The 27049-nt window shown below is 41.1% G+C and overlaps 1 protein-coding gene across 1 annotated transcript in view; it reads left to right on the top strand.

Moving 5' to 3' along the window:
• Nucleotides 1-18630, top strand: part of PAPPA2 (pappalysin 2) — a 440517-nt gene extending 421887 nt beyond the window's left edge. The window contains exons 21-22 of the mRNA XM_073593407.1: nt 14435-14533; nt 17024-18630. Of these exons, the coding sequence (XP_073449508.1) occupies nt 14435-14533; nt 17024-17173 (249 nt within the window). The 3' untranslated portion in view covers nt 17174-18630. The remainder of the gene's footprint in view (nt 1-14434; nt 14534-17023) is intronic.
• Nucleotides 18631-27049: the final 8419 nt, after the last annotated feature.

The raw sequence follows: 27049 nt of genomic DNA, 5'->3' as shown, positions 1-27049 counted from the left end.
TGATGCACTCGTCTCAAAAAAGGCCCACACCAAAGAACTTTTGGAACAACACGCAGACAAAGCAGCGCCCTGCACATGCGGAGCTTTGGGGTGTGATGCAGTCAGTGTGCTGCCCTTAGGCTGGCCCCCGGAGGGCATCCTGCCTCGTTGGTGATGTGCCTCCTCCTCCTCCTCCTCTCTCCTATCAGGCACCCACGTTGAGTCAGTGACCTCATCAACCCCTCCCTCCTCATCACTGGAGCAAACCTGGCAGTATGCTGCAGCAGGGGGAGCATGACTGCCAGATTGATGTCCTTCTTGGGCACCCCCTCTGTCCGTGCTCATGTTACTGCCTTCATCTAGCTCAGTATCATCATCAGAGCCTTCTAAACGCTGGGCATCCTCCTGGAGCATGTACCCAACACTGTGGTCAAACAGTTCGAGGGACTCCTCAGGAGGACATGGTGGGGCTAGGGAAGGAGTCACTGATGCCATTGAGCCGAGGGAAGAGGCCGTGTTGGCAGCTGCTTTGCCAGACAAAGTACCCTGAGCATGGGTGAGAGAGGATGAGGAGGATGAGGACGGCTTGGTCATCCACTCGACCAAGTCTTCCGCATGTTGTGGCTCAACGCGGCCAGCTGCCGAAAAAAAGGCCAAGCATGTCCCACGGCCAAGTGCTGATGAGGATGCACCGTCTCCACGACCAGCACTGTTGCCTCTAGACACAGAGCCTGCTTGCCCGCTTTTATTGACTTGTGACTGTCTTCCTCTCCTTGTTGGCCTTCCAGACATACTAATGGCCTGTAGCTGCACTAAGCTGGGATATATATATATATATATATATATATATATATATATATATACTGATACTGCAGCTAGCAAAATCAACTGCCTGCCTGTAGTATGAGAACACCACCAACCTTCTACAGGTAGCTTTAGCTGAACACTGTGCAGAGCTGGCAAAAAACTAACTTGTAGCTTATTTAGCTGCCTGCGGTAGTGATACGATCAGGAAAACACCACCAACCTTCTACAGGTAGCTTTAGCTGAACACTGTGCAGAGCTCGCACTACACTAACTTGTAGTTTTAGCTGAACACTATGCAGAGCTCGCAAAAAACTAACTTGTAGCTTATTTAGCTGCCTGTGGTAGTGATAGGATCAGGAAAACACCACCAACCTTCTACAGGTAGCTTTAGGTGAACACTGTGCAGAGCTCGCAAAAAACTAACTTGTAGCTTATTTAGCTGCCTGCAGTAGTGATAGGATCAGGAAAACACCACCAACCTTCTACAGGTAGCTTTAGGTGAACACTGTGCAGAGCTTGCAAAAAACTAACTTGTAGCTTATTTAGCTGCCTGTGGTAGTGATAGGATCAGGAAAACACCACCAACCTTCTACAGGTAGCTTTAGCTGAACACTGTGCAGAGCTCGCACTACACTAACTTGTAGTTTTAGCTGAACACTGTGCAGAGCTCGCAAAAAATTAACTTGTAGCTTATTTAGCTGCCTGCGGTAGTGACAGGATCAGGAAAACACCACCAACCTTCTACAGGTAGCTTTAGTTGAACACTGTGCAGAGCTCGGAAAAAAATAACTTGTAGCTTATTTAGCTGCCTGTGGTGGTGATAGGATCAGGAAATCACCACCAACCTTCTACAGGTAGCTTTTGCTGAACACTGTGCAGAGCTCGCACAAAACTAACTTGTAGTTTTAGCTGAACACTGTGGGGAGGACGCACTATACTAACTTGTATCTTTAGCTGAATACTCTTCAGAGGACACACTACACTAACTTGTAGATTTAGCTGAACACTGTGCAGAGGTCGCACTACACTAACTTGTAGTTTTAGCTGAACACTGTGAGGAGGACGCACTACACTAACTTGTAGCTTTAGCTGAACACTGTGAGGAGGACGCACTACCTTAACTTGTAGCTTTATCTGAACACTGTGCAGAGGTCACACTAAACTAACTTGTAGTTTTAGCTGAACACTGTGAGGAGGACGTACTACACTAACTTGTAGCTTTAGCTGAACACTGTGCAGAGGTCGCACTACACTAACTTGTAGTTTTAGCTGAACACCGTTCAAAGGACGCACTACACTAACACTAACTTGTAGCTTTAGCTGAACACTGTGCAGAGGTCATACTACACTAACTTGTAGTTTTAGCTGAACACCGTTCAGAGGACGCACTACACTAACTTGTAGCTTTGGCTGAACACTGTTCAGAGGACGCACTACACTAACTTGTAGCTTTAGCTGAACACTGTGCAGAGGTCGCACTACACTAACTTGTAGTTTTAGCTGAACACTGTGAGGAGGATGCACTACATTAACTTGTAGCTTTAGCTGAACACTGTGCAGAAGTCACGCTAAACTAACTTGTAGCTTTAGCTGAACACTGTGAGGAGGACTCACTACACTAACTTGTAGCTTTAGCTGAACACTGTGCAGAGGTTGCACTATACTAACTTCTAGTTAGTATAGGAGTTGCTCTCCTTAGATTCCTCATTGAAAGGAAGTTGCAGAAATTATCCAGATTAGATGAAGAGATCAAAACCCTTAGAGATAAATTTACCCCCTTTTTAGATATCCCTGAATACAAAGATAAATCACAAACTTTGCTGAATATACTAGAAAAGGAAGATAGGGAACAAACCTATAAGAAAAAGAAGAAATATAACAGGGATTTGGCTGACTACCAGGGTGGAATTGTGTTCGAGTGGCAAAAGAAACTGTTGGCAGCTAATGGGGACAATTCTGTCACAGATAACAACACTATGGAAGTTTCTACCTCCGGTATTCCCAATGTGGCTAAGGGACCTATTTCCAATATTGTGCAAAGGACTAAAGATACCAATGCATGGGGCCCCCGCCAATCCCCCCGGAGACAACATAATTATAATAAGGGAGGACCACCACCACCACCACCCCCCTACTATCAATCGGGACCTCCAAGACGTTTTCCCAAACCCGCTACAGAGAGTAGAAGGGGTCGGTATCAACATGCCCCCTATTCAAATTCCCATCAAGATTGGAATCCGCCCAACACACAGTGGGAACCCAACCCTAATCGTGGTTGGGGTTCCTACCCTCCATATGCACCTTATGGTGCAGGGTCTAATCATAGGCGGGTTCCCCCACCTCGTGTGGGAAATTACCCTACTGGGAGACAGGAGGTCCTCCTTCCCATACGAATTACCTTAACAACCATGAGGAAAGGTACTCCCATGTGACAGGAGGTCCAGTGAATAATTCATTGGGAGGCTCCATCACCGATGAATACTTTGGGTATGGTGGTACCACCCAGAATTGTTTCTTCCCTCTACGTGACCTTGATGGACCCTCGGAAGGGGACATTAACCCAGTGGGTTCCCCTTATCCGGTGGATGGCGGAACCCCTGGGCCGTCGTCTTACTACGCTAATGACAGGATGGGATCCTCTTATTATCCAGGTCCTTTGGGCCCTAACCCTCACGAGTGGGATTTTCACAGGCCAGGCCAGGGTACCAAACGACTAGCCGAACAAGGAGAGGGACCCGAGGGGGCAGACGCCTTAGAGCAAAAAAGAAAAAAGCTCTAGCTGGGGCAGGGATTTTTAATCTAAGCACTGTGGTTCTTAGTCAGGAAGAAAAACTGGTGCTTGATAGAGGCCTAAAGTTCGCACCACCTAGGAAGTTAAACAAGTTCGAAACCTATATGGACATTCACAAATTCATTCGCAAAATCAATATTAAGAGATACTTGCTTTCTAACCCCATTCAGGAGAGAAATGTGTTTTCCGATGATTACCAGCATTCGGGATTGGCCAATGCCTCCTTATTCAACCCCCCAGGGGCCATGGCGCCCTCTGTCAAGGTTTTTAAGGAGGTGCTTTTGAGGGATCTAGACAAAATGCCCATTAGAAAGGCTAAGGTGGATCGGGACCTTCACATTGGACTCGATTCTCTTTGTAAAAACAAAGAGTTAGTTATTAGACCTGCGGACAAAGGGGGAGGTATTGTGGTTCTCAACAGAGGAGACTACCTCCAGGAAATGTATAAGATCCTGGGCGATAGGGAGACCTACACTCCTTTGAATTCCGACCCCAAAACCCCCTACCTTAGGGAACTGAGGAAGTTGGTTGACTGGGGGTATACCCAAGGAATCCTTAATAAGAAAGAGAAGGGCTACCTGATACCTAAAGCCCCCCGGACTCCTGTGATATACTATCTGCCTAAAGTGCATAAACATCCTACCTGCCCCCCGGGACGTCCCATTGTAAGTGGGATTGATTCCCTCACGTCCCGGGTGGGCAGGTATATAGATTTTTTCCTACAACCTCTGGTGGGTAAAATGCCTTCCCTCATTAGGGATTCTAAACATGCTATTAATATACTAGCCAATTTTGCTCCCACTTCCAACATGTGGATGGTGACGGCGGACGTGTCGTCCCTATACACTATTATCCCCCACGAGTTGGGTTTTTATGCGGTTGAGTATTATTTAAGAAGGGATTCTGGTTTGTATGATGAGCAAATTAACTTTATTTTAGTGCTCCTAAGGTATGCCGCGTCCCACAATTACTTTTGGTTCAATAAATGTTTCTACCGACAGGACCGTGGGGTCGCGATGGGGGCTAAGTATGCCCCCAGTCTTGCAAACCTGTTTATGGCCCTATGGGAGGAGGATGTCATCCATGTTTGCCAGAGGCCCCAGTTAAAACTGTGGGCTAGGTACATTGACGACATCCTCCTCCTGTGGGATGGTGACCGTAGTGACCTTGACCTCTTTATGGAGGAACTTAATTCCAATAATAGGGGCATTGTGCTTAATTTCGAAGCTAGCCAGTCCACTATCCATTTTTTGGACCTTAATATTGATATACAAGGGGACCGGTTTGTAACCTCTACCTATTTTAAGAAAACAGACCGGAATTCATATATCCCTTTGAATAGTTGCCACCATAGATTGTGGCTCCGGTCTGTTCCCAAGAGTCAATTCCTGCGACTTAAGCGTAATTGCACTGACAATTCTCAGTTCTTGCAACAGGCCGGAGTCCTGATGAATCGGTTTGTGGAAAAAGGGTATAACATGGAATTTCTAACCCAAACTTTAGATGTTGTTAAGGGTATTGACAGGGAACAGTTACTGAATCAAGGGGCACCTCCCAGAGATAATTCTGTTACTCTCCCCTTTATTACCACATACTCAATACAGCATAACAACATTAAAAGCCTACTTAATAAACATTGGCATCTACTGGGCAACGATCCGGTCCTGAGAACGGTTGTTCCAGACAAACCACAAGTGATCTTTAGGGGAGCATCGTCACTTAGGAATAGATTGGCTCCTAATGTACTTGATCCCCCTACTAGAGGCATTCAGGGCCTTTTTGACAACCTGAAGGGGTACTATAAATGTGGTAGATGTCGTGTTTGTAGGCTTAATTCGGTAACATCTAGGCGAACCCAGAAATTCATTTCTTATAGTACCCATGAGGAACATGAGATTAGGCCCTTTATTACCTGTACAACGGAGGGGGTCGTCTATCTACTGCAGTGCCCCTGTGGTTTACAGTATGTGGGCAGGACTAGGCGACCCCTCTCTGTTCGTTTAAATGAACATATCACTAACATCGTGAATGGCTTCCCTAAGCATTCTGTCTCAAAGCACTATTTGACCACTCATAATAAAGACCCCTCCAAAACACTCTTTTTAGGAATCGATAGATATCGGCCCCATTGGAGGGGCAGCTCTTTGGTTAGGAGCATCTCAAAACTTGAGATGCTCTGGATACATAAAATCAGGTGCTATGCCCCACATGGGCTCAACATTGATACTGACACCAATGCTTTTATCGATAACTCATGAGCAGTAAGCAAATCCTCAGAACTTTTGGTCTGATAACAATCTTTATCTACCTGGAGTCCCGGATTAATTTTAGGGACTATCTTCTATATTTATTATACAGGCAATAATGATACACATTACTTCTGGGATGGTATATGCCTCAATGGTTTATTCTAGATCTATTTAATGGGGTATATGCCCCATTATTACGTGTATAGATTTGGTATCCTAGGTTTGGGGTTAGTTATATGTCCAATGTACTTATTCGTTCTTGTTTTGTTACTTCAGATGTGATCTGTGTTAGGGTCGATTTAGTGCTCTTTTTATCTGGGAACAAATCACCTTCCTTTCCCCTAGGATTAACTATCCTGAAAATTTCATCGTGGTATGGCATTTTCTTCACCAAATGTTACTCTGGTGAATGATGTCATTCAAAAAAATTATTTTTTATTTTTTAATTTTTTACTTTTAATTTTCAATTTTAATTCTATTAAATCTATTTCAAATTTGGTTTTTATTAGCTAATGATCAACTTATGCATACATTTATTAATATATATTTAGGTGTAATAATTGTTCCCTTTCCGTTCTGTTTACATTGGTATAGGATGTCACGTTTGATCCCACATCCAAGATGGCGTTTCCTTGTTATCCGCCCTTAACCAGTGGAACGCAAGGTGATTTCCGGTCCCGTCCTCAGTACGAGGCCTGGCTATGGTGTTTTATTATATTAATGCGACACGTCAGTGCGTCGCCCGTGCCCCAGATGACGTCAGAGTGTGACGAAACGTACGTCGGGCGTGCTGACGTGCTGCATCCACAGCCTGTGGGACGGGCGTTCGCTTTTAGCCGGCCGGCTTATGTGCTATTGTTTACCTTCCTGAATGTAAGTGCAATTTATTAGTTTTTGATTTTAATAAACAGTGAAAGCAGGATTACGCTATGGTGCTTTCCTTCTTTTCTTGGTACACCTCTCTTGAGGTTTATCCCTAGCCAGGGGTACATCTCCTCAATACAGTGCTAACTGGTGATGAGCGTGCTTAATCCAAGCGAAGGTGGTGTGCTTTTCCTTTGATGGTTCCATTCTGAAAGGCCCCGACCGGGTTAAGGTCGCAAGCTTTTTCAAGCTTGCCGTTTGGTAAGCGCGCATTCTTATCAATACCACAGTGGTGCGGTGAAGGACATATTGATTTACTTGTATTTCCACTCATCTACGCTTCCCACTTTGTCCACTACCTATGGTTGATTTTGGATAAAGACTTTTCTACCTCATTTTATATGAACTTTGGAACCTATTGCAAATTTGGGTCTACTATTTTATTCATTTGATTGGGGTATATCACTTATATATACTTTCTCACTTTCTTTGTCACAGCGCTGCTTTTTTCTGTATTTATATGTAATGTGTGTATCCCATTTTCAGCAGCTGCTTTTGTGTTTTGTTTTTTGATCAGCGAATTGTCATTTTGTTTTTTCAATTTTATTTTTTCAGTATGCTTTTTATGTATTAATTTTATATAGCGCGGTGATTTACCTTTAGTTTAGTTTAACCTTCTACAGGTAGCTTTTGCTGAACACTGTGCAGAGCTCGCACAAAACTAACTTGTAGTTTTAGCTGAACACTGTGAGGAGGACGCACTATACTAACTTGTATCTTTAGCTGAATACTCTTCAGAGGACACACTACACTAACTTGTAGATTTAGCTGAACACTGTGCAGAGGTCGCACTACACTAACTTGTAGTTTTAGCTGAACACTGTGAGGAGGACGCACTACACTAACTTGTAGCTTTAGCTGAACACTGTGAGGAGGACGCACTACCTTAACTTGTAGCTTTATCTGAACACTGTGCAGAGGTCACACTAAACTAACTTGTAGTTTTAGCTGAACACTGTGAGGAGGACGTACTACACTAACTTGTAGCTTTAGCTGAACACTGTGCAGAGGTCGCACTACACTAACTTGTAGTTTTAGCTGAACACCGTTCAGAGGACGCACTACACTAACTTGTAGCTTTGGCTGAACACTGTTCAGAGGACGCACTACACTAACTTGTAGCTTTAGCTGAACACTGTGCAGAGGTCGCACTACACTAACTTGTAGTTTTAGCTGAACACTGTGAGGAGGATGCACTACACTAACTTGTAGCTTTAGCTGAACACTGTGCAGAAGTCACGCTAAACTAACTTGTAGCTTTAGCTGAACACTGTGAGGAGGACGCACTACACTAACTTGTAGCTTTAGCTGAACACTGTGCAGAGGTCACACTACACTAACTTGTAGTTTTAGCTGAACACCGTTCAGAGGACGCACTACACTAACTTGTAGCTTTGGCTGAACACTGTGCAGAGGATGCACTACACTAACTTGTAGCTTTAGCTGAACACTGTGCAGAGGTCGCACTACACTAACTTGTAGTTTTAGCTGAACACTGTTCACAGGATGCACTACACTAACTTGTAGCTTTAGCTGAACACTGTGCAGAGGTCACACTAAACTAACTTGTAGCTTTAGCTGAACTCTGTGAGGAAGACGCACTACACTAAATTGTAGTTTTAGCTGAACACTGTGCAGAGGTCACACTAAACGAACTTGTAGCTTTAACTGAACACTGTGAGGAGGACGCACTACACTAACTGTAGTCTAGCTGCCTGACTGTGGTACTAATAGGCTCAAAAGAACACCAGCAATTTTCTTCAGGTAGCTGTAAATACTGTAACAAGACAAGCCTGCCTGTCAGTAGGAAGATAACAGGAACGGATCTAGCTAAACTGAATGCAGTGTATTTATATATATATATACAACACCTGGGATGCATATATACACAATACACTGTAAGTGCAGCTAACTCACTGACTGTCCTGCCTAATCTATCTAACTCAAATGAAATGACACTGTCTCTCTCTCTAAGCACGTGCAGGCAGCCTTATATATTGTGGGGCGTGTTCTAAACCCCCTGAGCCAATTACAGCTCTCTCTACTGACGGCGCTGTGATTGGCCAAGCATGCGGGTCATAGTGCATGCTTGGCCAATCATCAGCCAGCAATGCATTGCGATGCCGCAGTGAATTATGGGCCGTGATGTGCCACACGAACTTGGCGCGAACGGCCCATATCGTTCGCAATTCGGCCAACGATCGAACAGACGATGTTCGAGTCGAACATGGGTTCGACACGAACACAAAGCTCATCCCTACCGGTCAGTAACTTTAAGATTCCCAGAAGATATGGCCAAATTCTGTAATAGACTGGATGTCCCACTAGTGGAAATTCCGGGTTGTTGGGAAAAACAGGAGAATACAGATGACTTAGAAGAACAACAGGTTTGGCACTCGGCCCTGAAAAAGAAATTGGCAGGAGTAAAGAAGAAATAAGACTGAAGAAATATAAAAAAAAATACAGGGAATATAAAAAGACGAAGAGGTACGAGGACTGAACGTGGGGGGTTGGAGAGGGAAGGGTTAGAGGTGGGGGGAGTGGGGTGGGCACGGGGGGCCCCAAACTTAGGGGTAGTATCGGTCCTGCCCAATGACCACATTCAGAGCTCAACCCCTAGGGGGACGAACCATTGGGCCAGGAGGAGTTTGGTGGGCTACGGTTCACAGGGCCTTGGGGAGGCCAATTCCCCTTACTTGGGAAGGGGGGAAGGAGAGGAATAGGAGGGTAATGGGGGGAAGGTTAGGGGTAAGGGGGAGGGTAGAAAATGGCAGGAAGGGGTACCCACTTGAAAAGATTAGAAAAATTAATAGGAAGCACCGACTCTCCTCTGCTTGTTGCGCCTCATTGGAAAACTCTAATAACCAAAGATGTCTAATTTAAATAAAATTTCATACAACGTACACAGATTAAACGCTCCTATAAAAAGAGCTAATATAATAAGCTAACTAAAACATCTTAAAGCCGATGTGGTACTGTTACAGGAGACACATTTTTTTCTGGCTCGAATCTGAGAATATTTTCAAAGGAGTTTCCTCTATGGTATTATGGGGACTCCCCTATCAGTCGAGCAAAGGGAGTGGCCATAGGGTTTGCCAGGGAAGTGAGGTACAACTTAGAGGGGAGAAAGGTGGACCCAGAAGGGCGCTACTTATTTCTGAGAGGAAAATTGAATGGAGCCGAGTACTCCCTAGCAAACATATATGGCTCTAATAAAAATCCAATTAGATATGCAATGGGGGCCATAGAGGAGTTTATGGAATTTAAGAAAGGGGGGGCTATTATGGCGGGGGATTTTAACCTTTGCTTAGAGCCAAGGATGGATAGTATGTCGCATGTACCGGGGACTGGAATAGCATTGAGGAATAAACTAAAAAAGAAATTGCACCAATGCCAACTGGTAGATGTGTGGAGGACACAACATATTAAGGCACGGGATTACACATTGCACTCTCCTGTACATGGGACATGTTCTAGAATAGATTTTTTCTTGAGCAAGCATTAGTTGCTGGAGGCAGTGGTCAGCACAAATATTGGAATAACGAACTTCTCGGATCATGCGCCTTTGACATTGCAATTGAAGATAGAAGAGGCCCAAATAAGGAGTAATACCTGGAGGCTAAATGAAGAATTATTACAGGATAAAGTATTAGAAGAGCGAATAAAGGAAGAACTAGAGCAGTTTTTCAGGGTTAACGAAACGGAGGGTATTTCAGAGGCCACAGTCTGGGAAGCCCATAAGGCTTATATCAGGGGTATCCTGATCATGGCTGGATCAGAGAGGAAAAATAGAATTAAGGAGAACAAAATAACCTTAACCAAAGAAATTTATGAACTAGAATAACATAAGACAACAAGAGACAGGGAACTCTTACTAAAACTCAGTCTAAAAAGGGAGGCGATGAGAGATTTAATAGAGCAGGAAACCCGAATGGCTTACAATCAGATTAAGAAAGAAAGGTATCAATGGGGTAATAAGTCCAGGAAATATTTGGTAAGGTTACTAAAAAAAAACAAAAAAAAACACCTAATTATATAGAGAAAATGCAAACTGGTACAGGGGAACTAGTATATAAAACAGTAGAAATAGCCAAGACCTTTCAAGATTATTACGGGAGTCTCTATTCAATTAATAAGAATGATACAACAGAAGAAGGTAAAACAGAAACATGAGAAAATCAAAGCCTTTTTAAGGGATATCTGTTTAAATAAAATCCCTGAGGATAAACTTAATTATCTAGAGGCCCCCATAACAGAAGAGGAGATAACAAAAATTCTAAAAGAATCACCAGGTGGCAAAAGTCCCGGACCAGATGGCCTAACGAATTTAAAGACATATTAATTTCTAAAATGTGTTCCTATATGAATGGGATCGGGGCTAAATGGGAGATGCGGAAGGAGGCGTTAGAGGCCACTATTACTATTATCCCGAAAGAAGGTAAAGACAATACAGTCTGCTCCAGTTATAGACCTATCTCACTCCTAAATATCGACACTAAGTTAATCGCGAAGGTACTCGCAGAGAGGATGAAATCAATAATGAATGACATAGTACATGCAGATCAGGTAGGCTTTATCCCTGGAAGGGAGCGGAGGGATAATGGAATTAGAACACTCCTGGCAGTACAGAAAATTAAAGAAAGTAGGGCTCCGGGGCTACTCCTCTCAATTGACACAGATAAAGCATTTGACAGGGTAGACTGGAGCTTTATGCAGAGTACATTGGAGGCAATAGGATTAGGATGGAAAATGATTAATTGTATAAAAGCATTATATATTCGACCTGCAGCGAGGGTGAAGGTAAATGGGGCCATTTCAGGACCGTTCGACATGTATAACGGCACTAGACAGGGGTGTCCACTGTCCCCCCTACTGTTTGTGTTGGCGCTGGAACCCCTCTTGACTGGGATAAGGCGAAACCCGGACATTGGGGGATTAAGGTAGGGGAGGAGGACCACAAACTAGCGGCCTACATGGATGATATCTTATTTTTTATAACCAGTCCCAGGATAACCCTCCCAAAATTAATGAAATCCATAAAAGAATATGGAGAGATATCCAATTTTACAATGAACCTGGCCAAGTCAGAAACCTTAAATATCAATGTACTAAAAATAGATTAACTCACTTACCAAAAGGACTTCCCATTTGTTTGGGGAAAAAAAGAACTGAAGTACTTAGGAGTCAAGATAACAACATCTATTGAGACACTATACCAAGTAAATTTCCTTCCATTATTGAATGATATTAAAGCAGAACTGAACAGAATTACAACAGGACAGTTATCTTGGGGGGGGGAGAATTAATACTTTTAAAATGGTAATTCTACCTACAATTATGTATAAGATGCAAATGCTCCCAATTCCACTTCCACAGGCATACTTTAAAACACTACAAACAATGTTTCTAAGATTTATTTGGAGAGGGAAAAAAATCACGTATTAGTTTTAACACAGTTGATAAAGGACAAGGCATGAGGGGTATTAGGGGCACCGGACCTTAGAAATTACTACAATGCGATAATCTTTCACGAATAATAGAATGAGTAAAAAGATAACAAAGAAAAAAGATGGGTAAAATGAAAAGCACAATCAGTGATGTCTCAATGGGGAAGATAATATGGATTCCTGCACAATATAGAAAACTTAGTAAAGACACGCATAGTATCAACGGTAATGCATTAAAAATATGCAATAATTTACACAAAAGGGAAAAATGGAGATACAACTCACCCTTGCTACCACTAAAAGATACAAAATACTTCACACCGGAGAGAGAAAATGTTCGGCAACTGGATCACACAAGAGAATGCATAACTGAAAGATGTAATGGTGCAAGATAAAATGTGCACATATCAGGAATTAAAAAACAAAAGTGAACTGATGGTGATTGATAGATGGCGGTATAGCCAATTGAAACATTTTATGGAGGCACTACCCCAGCCCGTTAGATTGGCAGAGAACCTACTTCCCCTGGAGAAATTATGTGTAGGGAAAGGAAGAAAGAGGGTGATCTCCAGGATCTACAAAATATTGATTGACATGAAAGGGCCGGAGATACTGCCATATATCGAGAAATGGGAAAAGGAACTGGGAACACAGGTGAAAGACTTGGAGATTAGACAACTATTAAGGAAGGTTCACTCCACGTCTGTAAATAGTAACATGATAGAATTAAACTATAAGTGTCTGGCCAGATGGTATATAACCCCCGATAAGGCACATTAATGCCAAAGTAAAACATCGCAGTTGTGCTGGTGGGGGTGTAAAGAAATTGGGACTATGGCCCATATATGGTGGTCATGCCCCAAAATTAAAAAATGCTGGGGGGAGATCCGGCAAATAATTAGATAACAAAAATAGATGTCCCAGACGACCCGTGGGGGGTCTATTCCATGGGATTAAAATGCCAACTAAGTAATAAATGAGAACCCTGCTCCCACAGCTCTTAAATGTCGCTAAAAGCCTAATACCTAGACACTGGCAAGAACCGGAAAGGCCTACATTGAAGAACTGGTGCAATAAAATAAACAAAATCCAAAACCTAGAATATCTAAGGTTTAGCTATGAGGAGGGAATGGAGAAGTATGAAGAGAAGTGCAGGGAATGGGTAGATTATAAGCATTCAATAAGATTTGCAGAAGTGATGGGAGCATACCTAAAAAATTAGAACAGGAAATAATAAATTAGATTTATAGAAGGAGAAGAGGCAAAAAGCTGAGGACAGATTTGGGCGAGAAAGGGAGTTGGGGAGGTTTTAGGGATGAGAGGGAAGGGGGGAGGGGATGGGCGGGGGGTGAGGAATTAGGAATGTATTATGAATTGTTTTTTTATGTGATGTATTTATTAAAAAAGAAAAGAAAAAAAAAAAAAAAAAAGATAATGTGGGGTGATCAGCACCACTCACCCATCAGCCATCTGATGGGTGAGACCATTTAAACACCTGAAACACCAATTGTCAACCTCACAGATTCTTAAAAAGATTAGTCCAAAAGAGTCTCACCATCACCACTGACATTCCTCCAAAGTGCTTTGTGAGGCACTGCTCTAATCCCATCTTTTCTTAGATCTCTCTATGGTCCATGACTGAGATATATGAGTGACAGTAAAATTATATTGTGTAAGACAGGAAAGGCAATGATAGGGTCAAAATGAGATGGCAAAGTAAAGGTTAGGCAGGAAGGGTAATGTTAGGGTGGAAAAGTTATGAAAAATGAAAGTGTGGATAGCCAGAAAATGATAGAATGGTAAGTAGGATGGGAAAGCAAATAAAAGCTAAGAAGCCTAAGGGACCCAGGAAAGGTGATATTACCCATCTTTAGTTTTCAGGAATGAGTTGATTTAACTTGTATTCACAATCATGCCATTAGCTCCTAAGTTTCACCATCTACTTTGGTTCTTTCTATTGTCTGCCACAAATAGAAGGCTGAATTCTATTCTATTGCTTTGATGGAAAGCGACACAGCGGATGCTACAGTTCTTAGTCTGCTAAAAGTGTTTCACATTTATCCACCTACACATTGGAAATGCATCTAACAGACAAAGCATTTCATCTCAGCAATTTTCTGCAAACCAGAAAAAAATATTGTTCCCTCTATACCCTCAGAGTCAAAGCTGTAAAGGTTATGTACGTTCTATTGATTTCCTCTGTGTATTGTGTTGACTGACTCTGTGTTCCTGTGTAGCCCTTTCAAGCAGATGGCTGGTGTGACACAATTAATAACCGTGCGTATTGTCAGTATGACGGAGGAGACTGCTGTGCTTCTACCCTGTCCTCACACAAGGTAAGGAAACAATTCAACTAGCCAGACATATCTTTCAAAACAATGAGCTCTCTGTGCATGAACACAACTGCACACTTTCAAATTGCCGTTTAACTGATGAAAAATGAATATCTTTTTTTTCTCTCTCTATCGGCAATACAAGACATTCCACTTGCTGTCTTGACATAGTAAGATAATCAGCCTGAGAAAGTTACATAGGTCAACATCAATATATTCTAAGTCTGCTGACCAGGGAAAAATCTAGTGAGCTAACTGCCACGTTATTCTTACAGTGTAAGGTGGGGTTGACTTTACTTCATCAATTACAGATAACAGTTAAACTCCAAGCAAATAAAAATACCCTTTAATTCAGTTAAGCTTTATACAAAAAGCAAAAAGTTTCTTATACTTTTGGATAGAGTGGGGTATGGGTAAACCCACATTTTTTTTTTCTATGTCCCTGGAGACACAGAAGGAAGTGAGAAGTGAGAGGAAATCCCTTATAGAGCGTGGTCACTGGAACAGGTGCCCCTATTTGAAGATTTTCCCTTTTTTCCTCTTACAGTGACAAGCCCATTGAAGTCTATGAGAGCTGAACAGGGAAAATCAGAAGTGTCAATTTTGAAGGCTTATATGCAAGTAATTGGCCAAGAAGGGGTATGGGAGTTTGGGGACTGCCCTGGGGGTATCAATGCAAAAAAAATTTCAAAAACAATTGTTTTTTTCAAGAGCAGTGATTTTAATGATGATTAAAGTGCAACAATAAAAATGGTAAATTCCTTTAAATATAGTGCCTGGGGATCCCCTTATTCTGTCTGTAAAGTGGCGCATCTGTAGTATATATAGAACATGCTGCAGCAAAAAGGGAAAGGGGAAAAAAACAAGTCAATCCCATTTAAAATTACTTGAAATTTTGCAATAGCTGGCACCCAGCTATTGAAAAAAAAACGGCATGGGGGCCCCCAAAATCCATACCAGACACTTATCCGGGCATGCAGCCTGGCAGGTCAGGAAAGGGGGGGACGAGTGAGTGGCATTTTTTTCTCTTTCTCTTTTTTCTCTTTTTTTTAGCGCCAATTTTTTTTTTAAATTCAGCTGTCAGCAGAGAAACCCATTAACAGCTGATCACTCATCAGTTGTTAAGGACACTGCGGCCAGCTTCCTGGCCCTGCTCCTTAACAACAAGCTTATACTGCTCCCTGATTGGGCAAAGCTTTGCCCAATTGGGGTGCAAACTGTGCAGCGCATTGTTGGGCATTCGGTGGGGCGAAAACTCGCTGAACACCCTGAAAATTCAGGTGTTGGATGATTGGGCAGATCAGCCAATGTTCAGCCCGAACTCATGCTTGGGTCAAACTGTTCGCCCAACACTATGGGCAAGTAGATATTCAAAAGTTTATCAAGCACGTGTTTTTATTCTTACATTGTAAAAACATAACCTGTCATGAAACCACATTGCGGCTGACATATTATTATATCATACAAATTTCATTCATTGTACAGCTTACAAAATACCCATACAATCCCGTACGGGATCATAAAATGAATTGTACTTCATGTTTTTGCACAGAACCCAATATTGGGACAGGTCAGACACGCTTCAAACATGGTCTTTTTTTAGGCCTTTTAAAAACTAAAACAATAAAATAAAATACGACTAAAACTAAAATGGCGTTTTAGTCAAAACACTAAAATACGACTAAAACTAAAATGGTATTTTAGTCAAAAGACAATGACTAAAACTAAATAAAAAATTGACATAATTAACATTGCACTACCACATAATAATAATAAAAAGGCTTTTTTTTTTTTTTTTAATATTTAATGTTGGTAATATATTGAAGTAATATGTGCAATGGCATTACAGCCAATAGAGTTTACAGTTTTGTTTTTTTTTTAAATTGCATTTCTGTTTGTCAAAAAGCAATATTTTTGTGAAAGAGAATTTATTTAAGATTTTTTTACACCAAACATTATCAGCAGAATATTGCACTTTATAAAGAGGAATTTTGCATTTTATTTATTGCACTTGAAACTTTCTTGCACCTTTTTTTACTAAAAAAAGTAGTGCTGCTACCTCTTTGGGAAATTTTTTTTTTTGTTCATAGTATCAAAAGGGGATATCAGTGAAGCAGCAGCTGATGAAGGGGTTTTTGGTTTTACTTTATTTTTTTTTTTTTGTTTTATTTTGCTTTGTTGTTATTCCAGTTTAGTTGGGTTCTCTCATAGCTCTACAACAAATTTTGTGTGATCCTGTATGGGATGGTATGTGTATTTTGTATGCTGTGCAAGGAATGAAATTTGTATAATGTACAATATGTCAGCTGCAATGTGGTTTTATGAGTTGTTATGTTTTTATGATGTAAGAAAAAAACACATTGGCAATTTTGAGTCTTATCACTCGTAATTTAGCTACTGAGGAATTCAATTTTTATTGTTTGCCTGTACCACCATATAATGCACAGAAAAATTATCGGGTAAATGACAAACAAATATATACTCATTTTGCAGGGTCAGGTGGTTCCTTTTGGGGCAGAATGTGAGGAAGATGAATGTACCTGTCGTGACCCAGAGGCAGAAGAAAACAGATCTCAAGGAATGGATTGGCCTGGACCTTCACCACTGGCCCTTGGGGACATAAACAATCCACCAACTACTTGAGGAACTTCTGTAGGAGATATCATGGTCAACAGTTGTGTCAGCATCATCATAACCATTTGGGACCAGTCGTGGCCTTTGGTTATAGAATATCTTAAACAGATATGTCAGTATATAATATCAAAGATCTGGATGAAAATTTGAAGTGGAAGTATAGAACATTTGTACAAATTTACATCCACATCTAGGAATCGTATCATCCTGACCTCCCTTTGATGTCTACCAAATTTGGATTGAAATTCCAGAGAGCCTCTGTTCACTGTATGACATTCCATGATCTGCCTATGTTATATAAACTAAAGCATAGTAATCAAAGGCAGATATCATTCTTTATGTCTCTGAGTGTTTGTCCCATCATTTGCATGACTACAGTATGTTGTGTATAATGGATTTATACATTGGATTAGCAACATGTCAGTATCTCTGCTGTCCAAGGTATTTTATAAGATTATAATATATGAATAAATATCAGGGTATCACTGTAAATATTTTCCTTACGTTTTAAATCTACATGGGTTTGTTTTTTATTATATCATCTTCGGTGCTGAACTTCAGTTCCTGACTTATATTTTGATTTCCTACAAAATGTAATATTTCTGTCAGATTTGATATTGTAAAACAAGGCATTCAACAACACTGTAGATATTTACTTGGTTATGATGACAGGTTAAATCCCTAACAGGATTCTTACACCCGAGTTCCCAGCTCCACCCTCCTCCTATGGCTATCGCATGGGAATGTTTTTCTTTTGGGTTGATTGTCCATTTAGTCATTTATTTGACATTGCAACAGGAGTGGTGAGATAACCTTCTGTGGCTTTGTAAAAGTGAGTTTTAGCCTAAGTTGGGCAGGAGAGGAGATCCTGAAAAATGGAGTCCTAAAAGATGTAAGGCAATGATTAAACCCACAATCCTACAAGTCAAACTAAACTCAGAGTTCAATGGGTACTTCTTTAAAGTCGACCAGAACTGCAAAAAATTAGGATTTGCTATGTTATAAAAAAGCATTTAGAAATTGTTCCTAAGCTAAGCAATGCCCTGAAAAATGTACTTTTGTCTTGAATGCCGCCTGCTAAATAGAAATGCACTTCCTGGTATGTGAGTGAGCCTAAAGAGTCCTGGGCCTTCAGCTTCGCAGCTGTATATCTGCACTGTATGAGATCATCTAGAGCACTGCTGCTTCTGACTGCTAGTCTTATAGGAGTGAGATTTAGTGATGTCACCATTGTGCTGCTCACTGTTCTCCTTGTTGGAGTCTCTGACATGAGGGAACAAAGCCTTGCCTCTACCAAAATGGTAAACTCCACGAGAAGCTTCTAACTGCTAGTTTTATAGACTTGGAGTAAGATTTAGTGATGTCACCATTCTGATGCTCACCTCACTCCTTGCTGGATGGCTCCCGCTGCTGTTTCTGCACCTGTGAGAGGGGAGAGAGAGAACCAGGGCTGCTGTAGACGGACACAGTGCTGGATCGATACAGAATTCATGTAAGTATTTAGGGAGGGGGTGGGGGGGAACAACTAGTGGATTGTTTTTGGTAATGCATTAAAGTAAAAAACCTTTTGGCTTTAGAACCACTTTAAATCTGATTGACTGCAATGGGAAACAGCATTACTGTTGCTATGGTTGCTGCCTTTTTGCTACAGTGTTTGAAAAATCACACACTGTAAAATGTTACAGCTCCAACTTTGATTGGTGAGAAATGTTTGGATTAGGATTTAAACATGTTTCGCTGGATTCAGTAAACATCTCCTCTGCTCCTCTTCCAAGGTCTCATGACACTCCCATTCTGCCATTGGGTGGCCACTAATGATGTATCATCTATGCATCTTCCAGTTGCCAAAAATATGCAAGTACTGTATGCTGCACCTTCCAGTATACTTAGAAAAAAAACACTATTGCATGTCTCTTGTACTCAATAAACGTTTTTTAAACTTTCTCTTGTACTCAATAAACTTTTTTTTTGTTAGGCTACTTTCACACTGGGGCAGGCAGGCGTCGGCGGTAAAGCGGCACTTTTTTAGTGCCGCTTTACCTTCGTTTTAGCGGCGCTATTCGGCCGCTAGTCTTAACCCCGCTAGTTAAAACTGCCCACAAATTGCCACTGCAGCGGCGCTATGCCAGCGGTTTGGCAGCGCTGCCCCATTGTTTTCAAAGATGCAGCTTGCAGGACTTTTTTTACCGTCCTGCAAGCGCACCACTCCAGTGTGAAAGCCCTCGGGCTTTCACACTGGAGACACAGGAGAGGCTCTTTACAGACACTATGCAGGCGCTGTTTTTAGCACTGTAGCGCCTGTAAAGTGCCTCAGTGTGAAAATAGCCTAAGTTTTGAATACAGTGGAGAGGGAATAGAACACCTGGCAGTTTTTATTGCTGTCTGTCTCCCCGTTAGGGAGATTCAAACTTTCTATTTGTCCTGAGTACTGTTATCATCAAAAAAACAAAATCCCAAATTCTGGGTTGACATCAGAACAGTAATAGAGGGGAAATCTTACAATGGGGACACTAGTTCTTGTGACCTTGGTGATATCCCAAGATTCCCTCACTTTGGGGGGATTTCCTTTCACTTCCTGTTTTGTCTATGGAACAGGAAGTGAAGGGATATCTCCACTATGTGACACAGATGGCAAAAAAGAAAACTGACAGAGGTTATAACTTTCATGTACTCTATCCAAAAAAATTAAAGTTTTGCCTTTAGGCGCACTTTAATGCCTAATGTTTTTTTTTTCAATGTGGGACTTTAGTTCTGCTTTCAATTGCTGCATAAGTCAGTATGGTCTACTACATGATTCAGACAGCTTTTAAAAAATGTTCTCAAAGTCTCCTGTGGATGAATCTTGCCACAAACATTCTCATCTTTACCTGCCCATAATAGCCAATATAAAGTTCAGCAAAATGTTTTCTTTTGTTCTATTATTGTATTATTATTTGTTAAATTATTTATTTGTAGGCAGCCTGTAACAGTTTACAGTCTCAGTGTAACCTTTTTGGCGAGGAGGGGGGGTATAGCAGAGTGCACCATACAATGTAAGTCCAAGAAAGAAAGTCAGTAGGGTAGGCTAGCCCATTACAGAGAATATTGTCTTATTACTGTTATATTGGACAATCACCATACCAAAACAAGGAAAGAAGTTCTTGCAAGTCCACCAAAAAGTATTCCAAATAACATGTTATAAACATGTACATTTTAAAGGTACACTTTACTCAGAGCACTGGTTGGTTGAATAATTAGCTACATTTTATAGACGAAAATATAAAACAAGCTATGGGGGTACCTTATCCTATATATATTACATAAAAACAGACCAACAGAGCGGACTATCATGGTACCAAAATGAGGAGTATATGCATAATAATTTTGCAATAATTTTATTTATACAAAATTAGATAGATAAAATATTTTCATAAAAACCCATAGATGTTCCCTTGTAGTTCATAAACACATAACACTCAAATATCTGTCTGTAAAGATGGTTGACGCGTTTCACATAGTCGCTTCCTCAGAACCATTTACATATGACAGTATGATCAGGGAACCTTAAATAGAAAGACATGGGAGAGAGTCATTAGAACCAGGAACATGCGCTATAACATCCCAAGAAAGTATGCTATATATCATAATTTATGTTGGTATTAATATATGTAGAGAAATCATTCATATAAGAACATTTAGCCATATAACTTACGTATTAAGAACCAGAATACTTCAAACTATGGATAGAGGACGATGTGCCCCAGATCTGGGAGGAGTGAGTAGGCTCAAAGAAAACTGTTTGGTCAGGTTAGCGGTGTGCCACTCAGAAGTGAGACATAGGAATGGTAAGTCCTGTCTGAGACGCTCTCTTAGAGGATGATATGTTGATCCTTATCCCTGTGTGGACAGTATTAATTTTTCAATTTTATCTCTTAATTGCACTTTGATGGACTATTTTCTTTTCCTTTTTCATCTTAGTGATATTGTGTGGCTCAGCCTGAATATACCATATCCCCCACCAGATATATTTCAATTAAATAGCAGCATTTATGTGGACCCCTTTACAACTAGCACTCTGTATATCAAACAGCTATTAATCGGCTCTTCCTTTCCTTGGGGAGCCAATGGGCTCACGGACTGCGTTTATTCAGGTATTTTGGTTGTATATTCTCCATCCCTCCCTGTCCAAGTCTGAATTTCATTTATTTCATTTTAATGGATTATCCATTGATTGTATAGGTATTGCCATAGTAACACAAGGAAGGGACATCTCTCCTTAGAGTGGGAACTCTTTATTGGTCCTGGCCACACTACATGATATAGTCTCTAGTAAGTATATTATTATTTTCTTCAGCCGAGGAATTAATACATTTTTTCCTAAAATATTGATACTTTAGAATTTTATGTTGTGGGCTTATACCTATATTGTCATAAATAATTTGTTAACCCTAGAGGGACTATGCTGGTGAGATTCCTGCATTTTCTTTGAGCCTACTCACTCCTTCCAGATCTGGGGCACATTGTCCTCTATCCATAGTTTGAAGTATTCTGGTTCTTAACACGTAAGTTATATGGCTAAATGTTCTTATATAAATGATTTCTCTACATATATTAATACCAACATAAATTATGATATATAGCATACTTTCTTGGGATGTTATAGCACATGTTCCTGGTTCTAATGACTCTCTCCCATGTCTTTCTATTTAAGGTTCCCTGATCATACTGTCATATGTAAATGGTTCTGAGGAAGCGACTATGTTAAACGCGTCAACCATCTTTACAGACAGATATTTGAGTGTTATTTGTTTATGAACTACAAGGGAACATCTATGTGTTTTTATGAAAATATTTTATCTATCTAATTTTGTATAAATAAAATTATTGTAAAATTATTATGCATATACTCCTCATTTTGGTACCGTGATAGTCCGCTCTGTTGGTCTGTTTTTATGTAGCTAAATTTTATATCTCTCAGAGACACCACTGGCAATATTTTTCTACAGATCTTGTCTCCCTCAAGACCACAGTGAAGGAGTCTTACAGCTGTACCCTTTAATATTAATGCAGAGGATCATTGCAGCAACATTTGACATTGTACTGAGACCATCAGTTGGACAGTGTCCAGTCAGTAAAAGAAGCTAACATGCAGTTCAGCAACCATGCAAGTTTTGCATGTTACTATGCAAGCTTTACAGGTTTGTTTTTATCAACATCGCCATTTAAAGTATATCTTAATCCAAATTTATTTTGGATAGAATAGGGGATGGATAATACCCCTTTCCGCTATTTTTTGTATTGCTCTCTGATCCTCATGCTATTGTCATTCAATGCTCATGTAATTGTTGCTATAACAAGTGTTCCCATGGGAAAATTTCCTTAAAAGCCAAAAATGTGTGGTTATCCCGTTCTTTTATTGATAGAGTCTCCCTACTGGGGACACAGACAGCAATAAAAGCTGGAGTTGAAAATCCTTCCCTACTGTTTCTAAAACTTAAAATAATGTTTTGGCTTTAGATACACTTTAAAAAACAGTCAAGGTAAACGTAATAAGGTTTAAAAGAAAAGTATGAGATTTTTTTATTTTTGAGTCATACTTACCTAGGTGGATGCAGCATCTGTCCTCTGCTGGCTCTAAGGATTGGAGCTCCGTGAGCAGAGAGCTGGTGAATGTCAGTCACAGGCTCTCTTCTCTGCACCCCCGCTCACTGGAGTGCTGGCTGTGGAGGGTGTGGTGGCAGCCAGCTCAGCGGCTCGCTGAGAGGCTGAGCCAGGTGAAGGCATGTGAGTGCATCCCAACAATATTGTTGCAATCTTACCCCAGCATGGACTGGCTCTGTGATGTCAGGCAGCCCGCTGTCTGCTGAAAACGGGTCACAGAATTGCAGAACGATCAGCACTCCTTACCATTTAATCTGCTTATATTTTTTCCTTCACTGGTTCCTCCTCCCCGACTAATTGTCTTGCTAATGAAAGTTTTGAATACCACTTTTCATTTTCATGACAAACCTTATTTTAAACCCAGTGATGTCATCACTGTTTTTCTGTTTCTTTCTATCCAATGCAAGCAAATCATGGCTAGTAGGAGGATGCTATACCTAGCTTCCTGCAATCATAACATCACCCTGCCTTAGCATTTCTCCCAAGAGCCTTCTCAGCTCTGATACAAACAGCGGGATGGCTCTTGGGAGGAGTTACGCAAATGTTCAAATGCCTTAATGGGTGGATGAGAGTCTGGAAAAGTGGGTGCTTCTAGGTAGGCTGCATTTGCAGGGGTAATGCCCATGTGTGCTGCTGAGACTTTATGATTGAAATAACTGAAACCTGATGGATGAAAGGGGTGGTCTAGGAACAGTAAGGCACACAGCCAGAAAATGAAGCATGCTTTATCTGTCCTGCTGCAGCTTCTAATGCACACTGTGAGAAACTGTCATTGTGCAGTAACATTGGAGTAAGTAATTTCTTTTTTTTTGTTGTTTTATAAAAGTAAGTAATTTCAGTACAGGAGAAAAGTGCAAGAGCAGAGGCAAGGGTGGAGATTAGCTTTAGGAGAGGTCATCTGCAGGACAAGATAAGTGAAGCTGTAGATTCTGACTTCAATTACATACATGCCTAGTAATTGAAAAAAAATGCATGGCATTTTTAATTGTTTTTAATTGTTTTTAATTGTTTCTATGACCATCACTAATTCCATGTAAAAGTAATGCCGCGTACACACGATCGGAAATGCCGCCAGCAAAACTCCAATGAGAGCTTTTTGTCGGAAAATGTGACTGTGTGTTTGCTCCATCTGTCTTTTGCTGGCGGAATTCCAGCCAGCAAAAGATTGAGAGCATGTTCTCTATTTTTCAGTCGGGAAAAGTTCCTATCCGAAAATGCGTTCGTCTGTATGCAATTCAATGCTCGGAAACAATTTGACGCATGCTCAGAAGCATTGAACTTAATTTTCTCGGCTCATCGTAGTGTTGTACGTCACCGCGTCCTTGACGGTTGAAAGTTCAGAGAACTTTTGTGTGACCTTGTATATGTAAGGCAAGCTTGAGCGGAATTCCGTCGGAAAAACCATCCAAGATTTTTCTGATGGAAATTCCGATCGTGTGTACGCGGCATTAGTCTTTAAGAATGAAAATGTAATAACTGGTCCTTGCCCATTTACATGAATGTTACTTTCTCTGAATATTCTAAACCCCTACAATATGGATCACGTATGGTATATGCATCACTTTGTAGTGTTTGGGTCAGGAATATTTATAGAAATAGCTTGTATTTTCTCCAGAAAAATCTGTCTGTATCAAAGTGACTTGTATTTGCTCCCAAAAAGTCAATCTATATCCAAGTGACTTCTGTGCAGTATTACTGTTTCGATATGAAAGCTTTGTAGCAACAGTTAAAAAATGCTGTTTTGTTCCCATAACTGCAAAGCATTATGGGGAACAAATTTAGCAACAAAGCATGAAATAGCAATGGCGTGAAAAAAGATATTGGTATCTGTCATTCTTTTCCTAGTGTGGTCATCACTAGGGGAATTGTATGAGTGGATCCTAAACTTGCTTGATTTAATTTTTGTGGTGCTTAGAATGTTACTGTCATTCTAGGATTGTTGTTTTATTGTGAATTCATGGGAACCCCAAGGCTGGATTCCCTGCTGTGACTTTCCATTAATGATATTGTAGTATCCCACAGCAGGAGGAAAGAATAGAGCCTCCTCCTGAAGGTTATGATTCACTTGTAGGTTTTCCACATGCAGTGGTAACAAAGTGGTTTTGCATCCACCTAGTGGACTGTGTTACAATAAAAATTTGGATTCACGTTTTTGATCTATTTAAGTCTATGGAACCAAAAACACAACCTGCTGGTCCCTGGCTTTTCCCTAAAATGCACAGATGTGAACGTAACCCATAGGAAACCATGTTACATAGACTGTAGTGTGTTTCTGCAAAACTGAAAACACATCAAAAAAATGCATAGGTGTGAACCAGGCACAAAGAAATTGTGCTACTACTAAGGCCGGGCTCACACTGGAGTGCTTAGTTTTTGGCCGCAGTGTGAGTGTATTTGTGGTTTTACACACGTTTTTAGCTTTAGGCCTATTGACTTCTATTAGGTTGTGCGTTTTTGACACGTTTTCTGAAGGCGTGCCAAAGATGCAGCATGCAGGACCTTTGATGTGCTTTTACAAATCGAAGCAAAACCATGCGACCTAATAGAAGTCAATGAGACTGCGGGTAAAAACGTATGTAAAACGTACATAAACTACTCATACACCCGAGCGGTGGCCAAAATGCAGTGCACTGGTGTGAACTCAGACTTACTACTACAAATCTATACACAATATGTATTTAAGAAACAAAGCGTAACTATGGTCAATAGCATTTACTCAGCAGTCTTTTTTTCTTGAGTCCCCGTGTAAGTAAGTTTATTACCTGTTGAACCTTTACAAGCAGGCATTAAAGGCATTACCTTTAAAAGAGAACTAAACACCAGAATATACTTATCTCAACCTTTCAGTGATGTGGTGGTCAGACCCCGCACAGGTTCTATCCACTTGATTGGCTAATGGTTGATGATGTCATTCTGCGTATGCATTCAGAAGTCATCATTCCAGCACAGTCAAAGTGTATCGGGAATGCGCAGCTCAGTGTACAGTCTATAGAAAACAGTGTGCAGGCAGGTAAGGGTGTATTATTGCAGAAGAGATATAGCATGTCTTTTTTGCAATAAAGAGTTGCCTGCTTACAGTTTTCTATAAGTTACTGTAGCACACACAATGCAATGGCTGCCAACTTGCCACAGGGCCATTTACCAGATCAGTGCATTGGCAGCCAGGCACACAGCAACAGTCACTCTTCTGGCTCAATGAACAGTCTAGGGTTTTTTTTTATATTTATTGCTGAATAAACTTGGATAAGGCATATGGAGCTGTGAAATACTCCATTAGCACTGAACAGTAATGAGAGGAAGCTCTTCTGCCGCTACTCCTTAGAATGGTCCCTTTAGTATAAGTCCAGAAAGTGAGCAGCACTGAAACACTGAGAGAAATATCCCAGGCCAGGCATGCACTAGTACTGATGCACAATGGTCACCAGGATCCTGTATTGAACTTAAAATGCCCCCGGATGCTTGGATGCCTTCTTCCAACATAGGACAGACATTTCTGCAGTGAATTCTCCAGACCAGATCCTCAGTGAAATCCCTTAATTAGTTTCAGAGATTTTCACTTAACAGGTACAACCCCCCCCCTCCTTTAGCATAGCTGGGACCTCGGTGAGCACAGGTAGAATTTTAGCTGGGCTGCCTAGAAGGGCAGCAGCCCTTCAGGCTGGGAACTTCTCCTCCTGGATAAAAACTAGGCAGCTCCAGGCCGCAGACTATTCATGCACTCCTCTAGCCATCCTCTGCACACCGTCCCCCAGGGATTGACTGAGACAACATAAATGATCAGATTGCTAATTTGCTTTTCCGGCCCACTACATTCTAAAATCCTCCAAAAGGCAGGAGGAAACAATCAAACCCACAACCAGTGGAGCCCAGAACAGCCCAAAGCAATCACAAGCTGTTCGACTGAATACAGGGGAGCCAAAAACTAAATTTACCTCCTAACCATCCAAACAATCTGTCTGAAAGGGTGCTACATGAGGTTTAGTTTCACTTTAATAGACCAAGCTATCCAGCAAAGGTGGCAGTAATTGGGTTGAGACAGACCATTTACCACTGACAGGCATGCTTACAGTACAATGGTCAGCTTTTATTCATTTATTTAAAACCTTTATCCAAAAAGAAAAAGAAAATATTGCTGTAACTGCTTAATAAGTGTTAGCTGGAGTTTGACTTAAAATTTTTAGTGACTTATGTAAAGTCCATCTAAATCTACTAGCCTACCTAACATTGCCCTCTCCACTGATTGAC

The sequence above is a fragment of the Aquarana catesbeiana genome, linkage group LG07 (genome assembly GCF_042186555.1).
Source record: "Aquarana catesbeiana isolate 2022-GZ linkage group LG07, ASM4218655v1, whole genome shotgun sequence".
Taxonomy (NCBI): Eukaryota; Metazoa; Chordata; class Amphibia; order Anura; family Ranidae; genus Aquarana; species Aquarana catesbeiana.
This window is presented reverse-complemented; position numbering and strand designations above follow the sequence as displayed.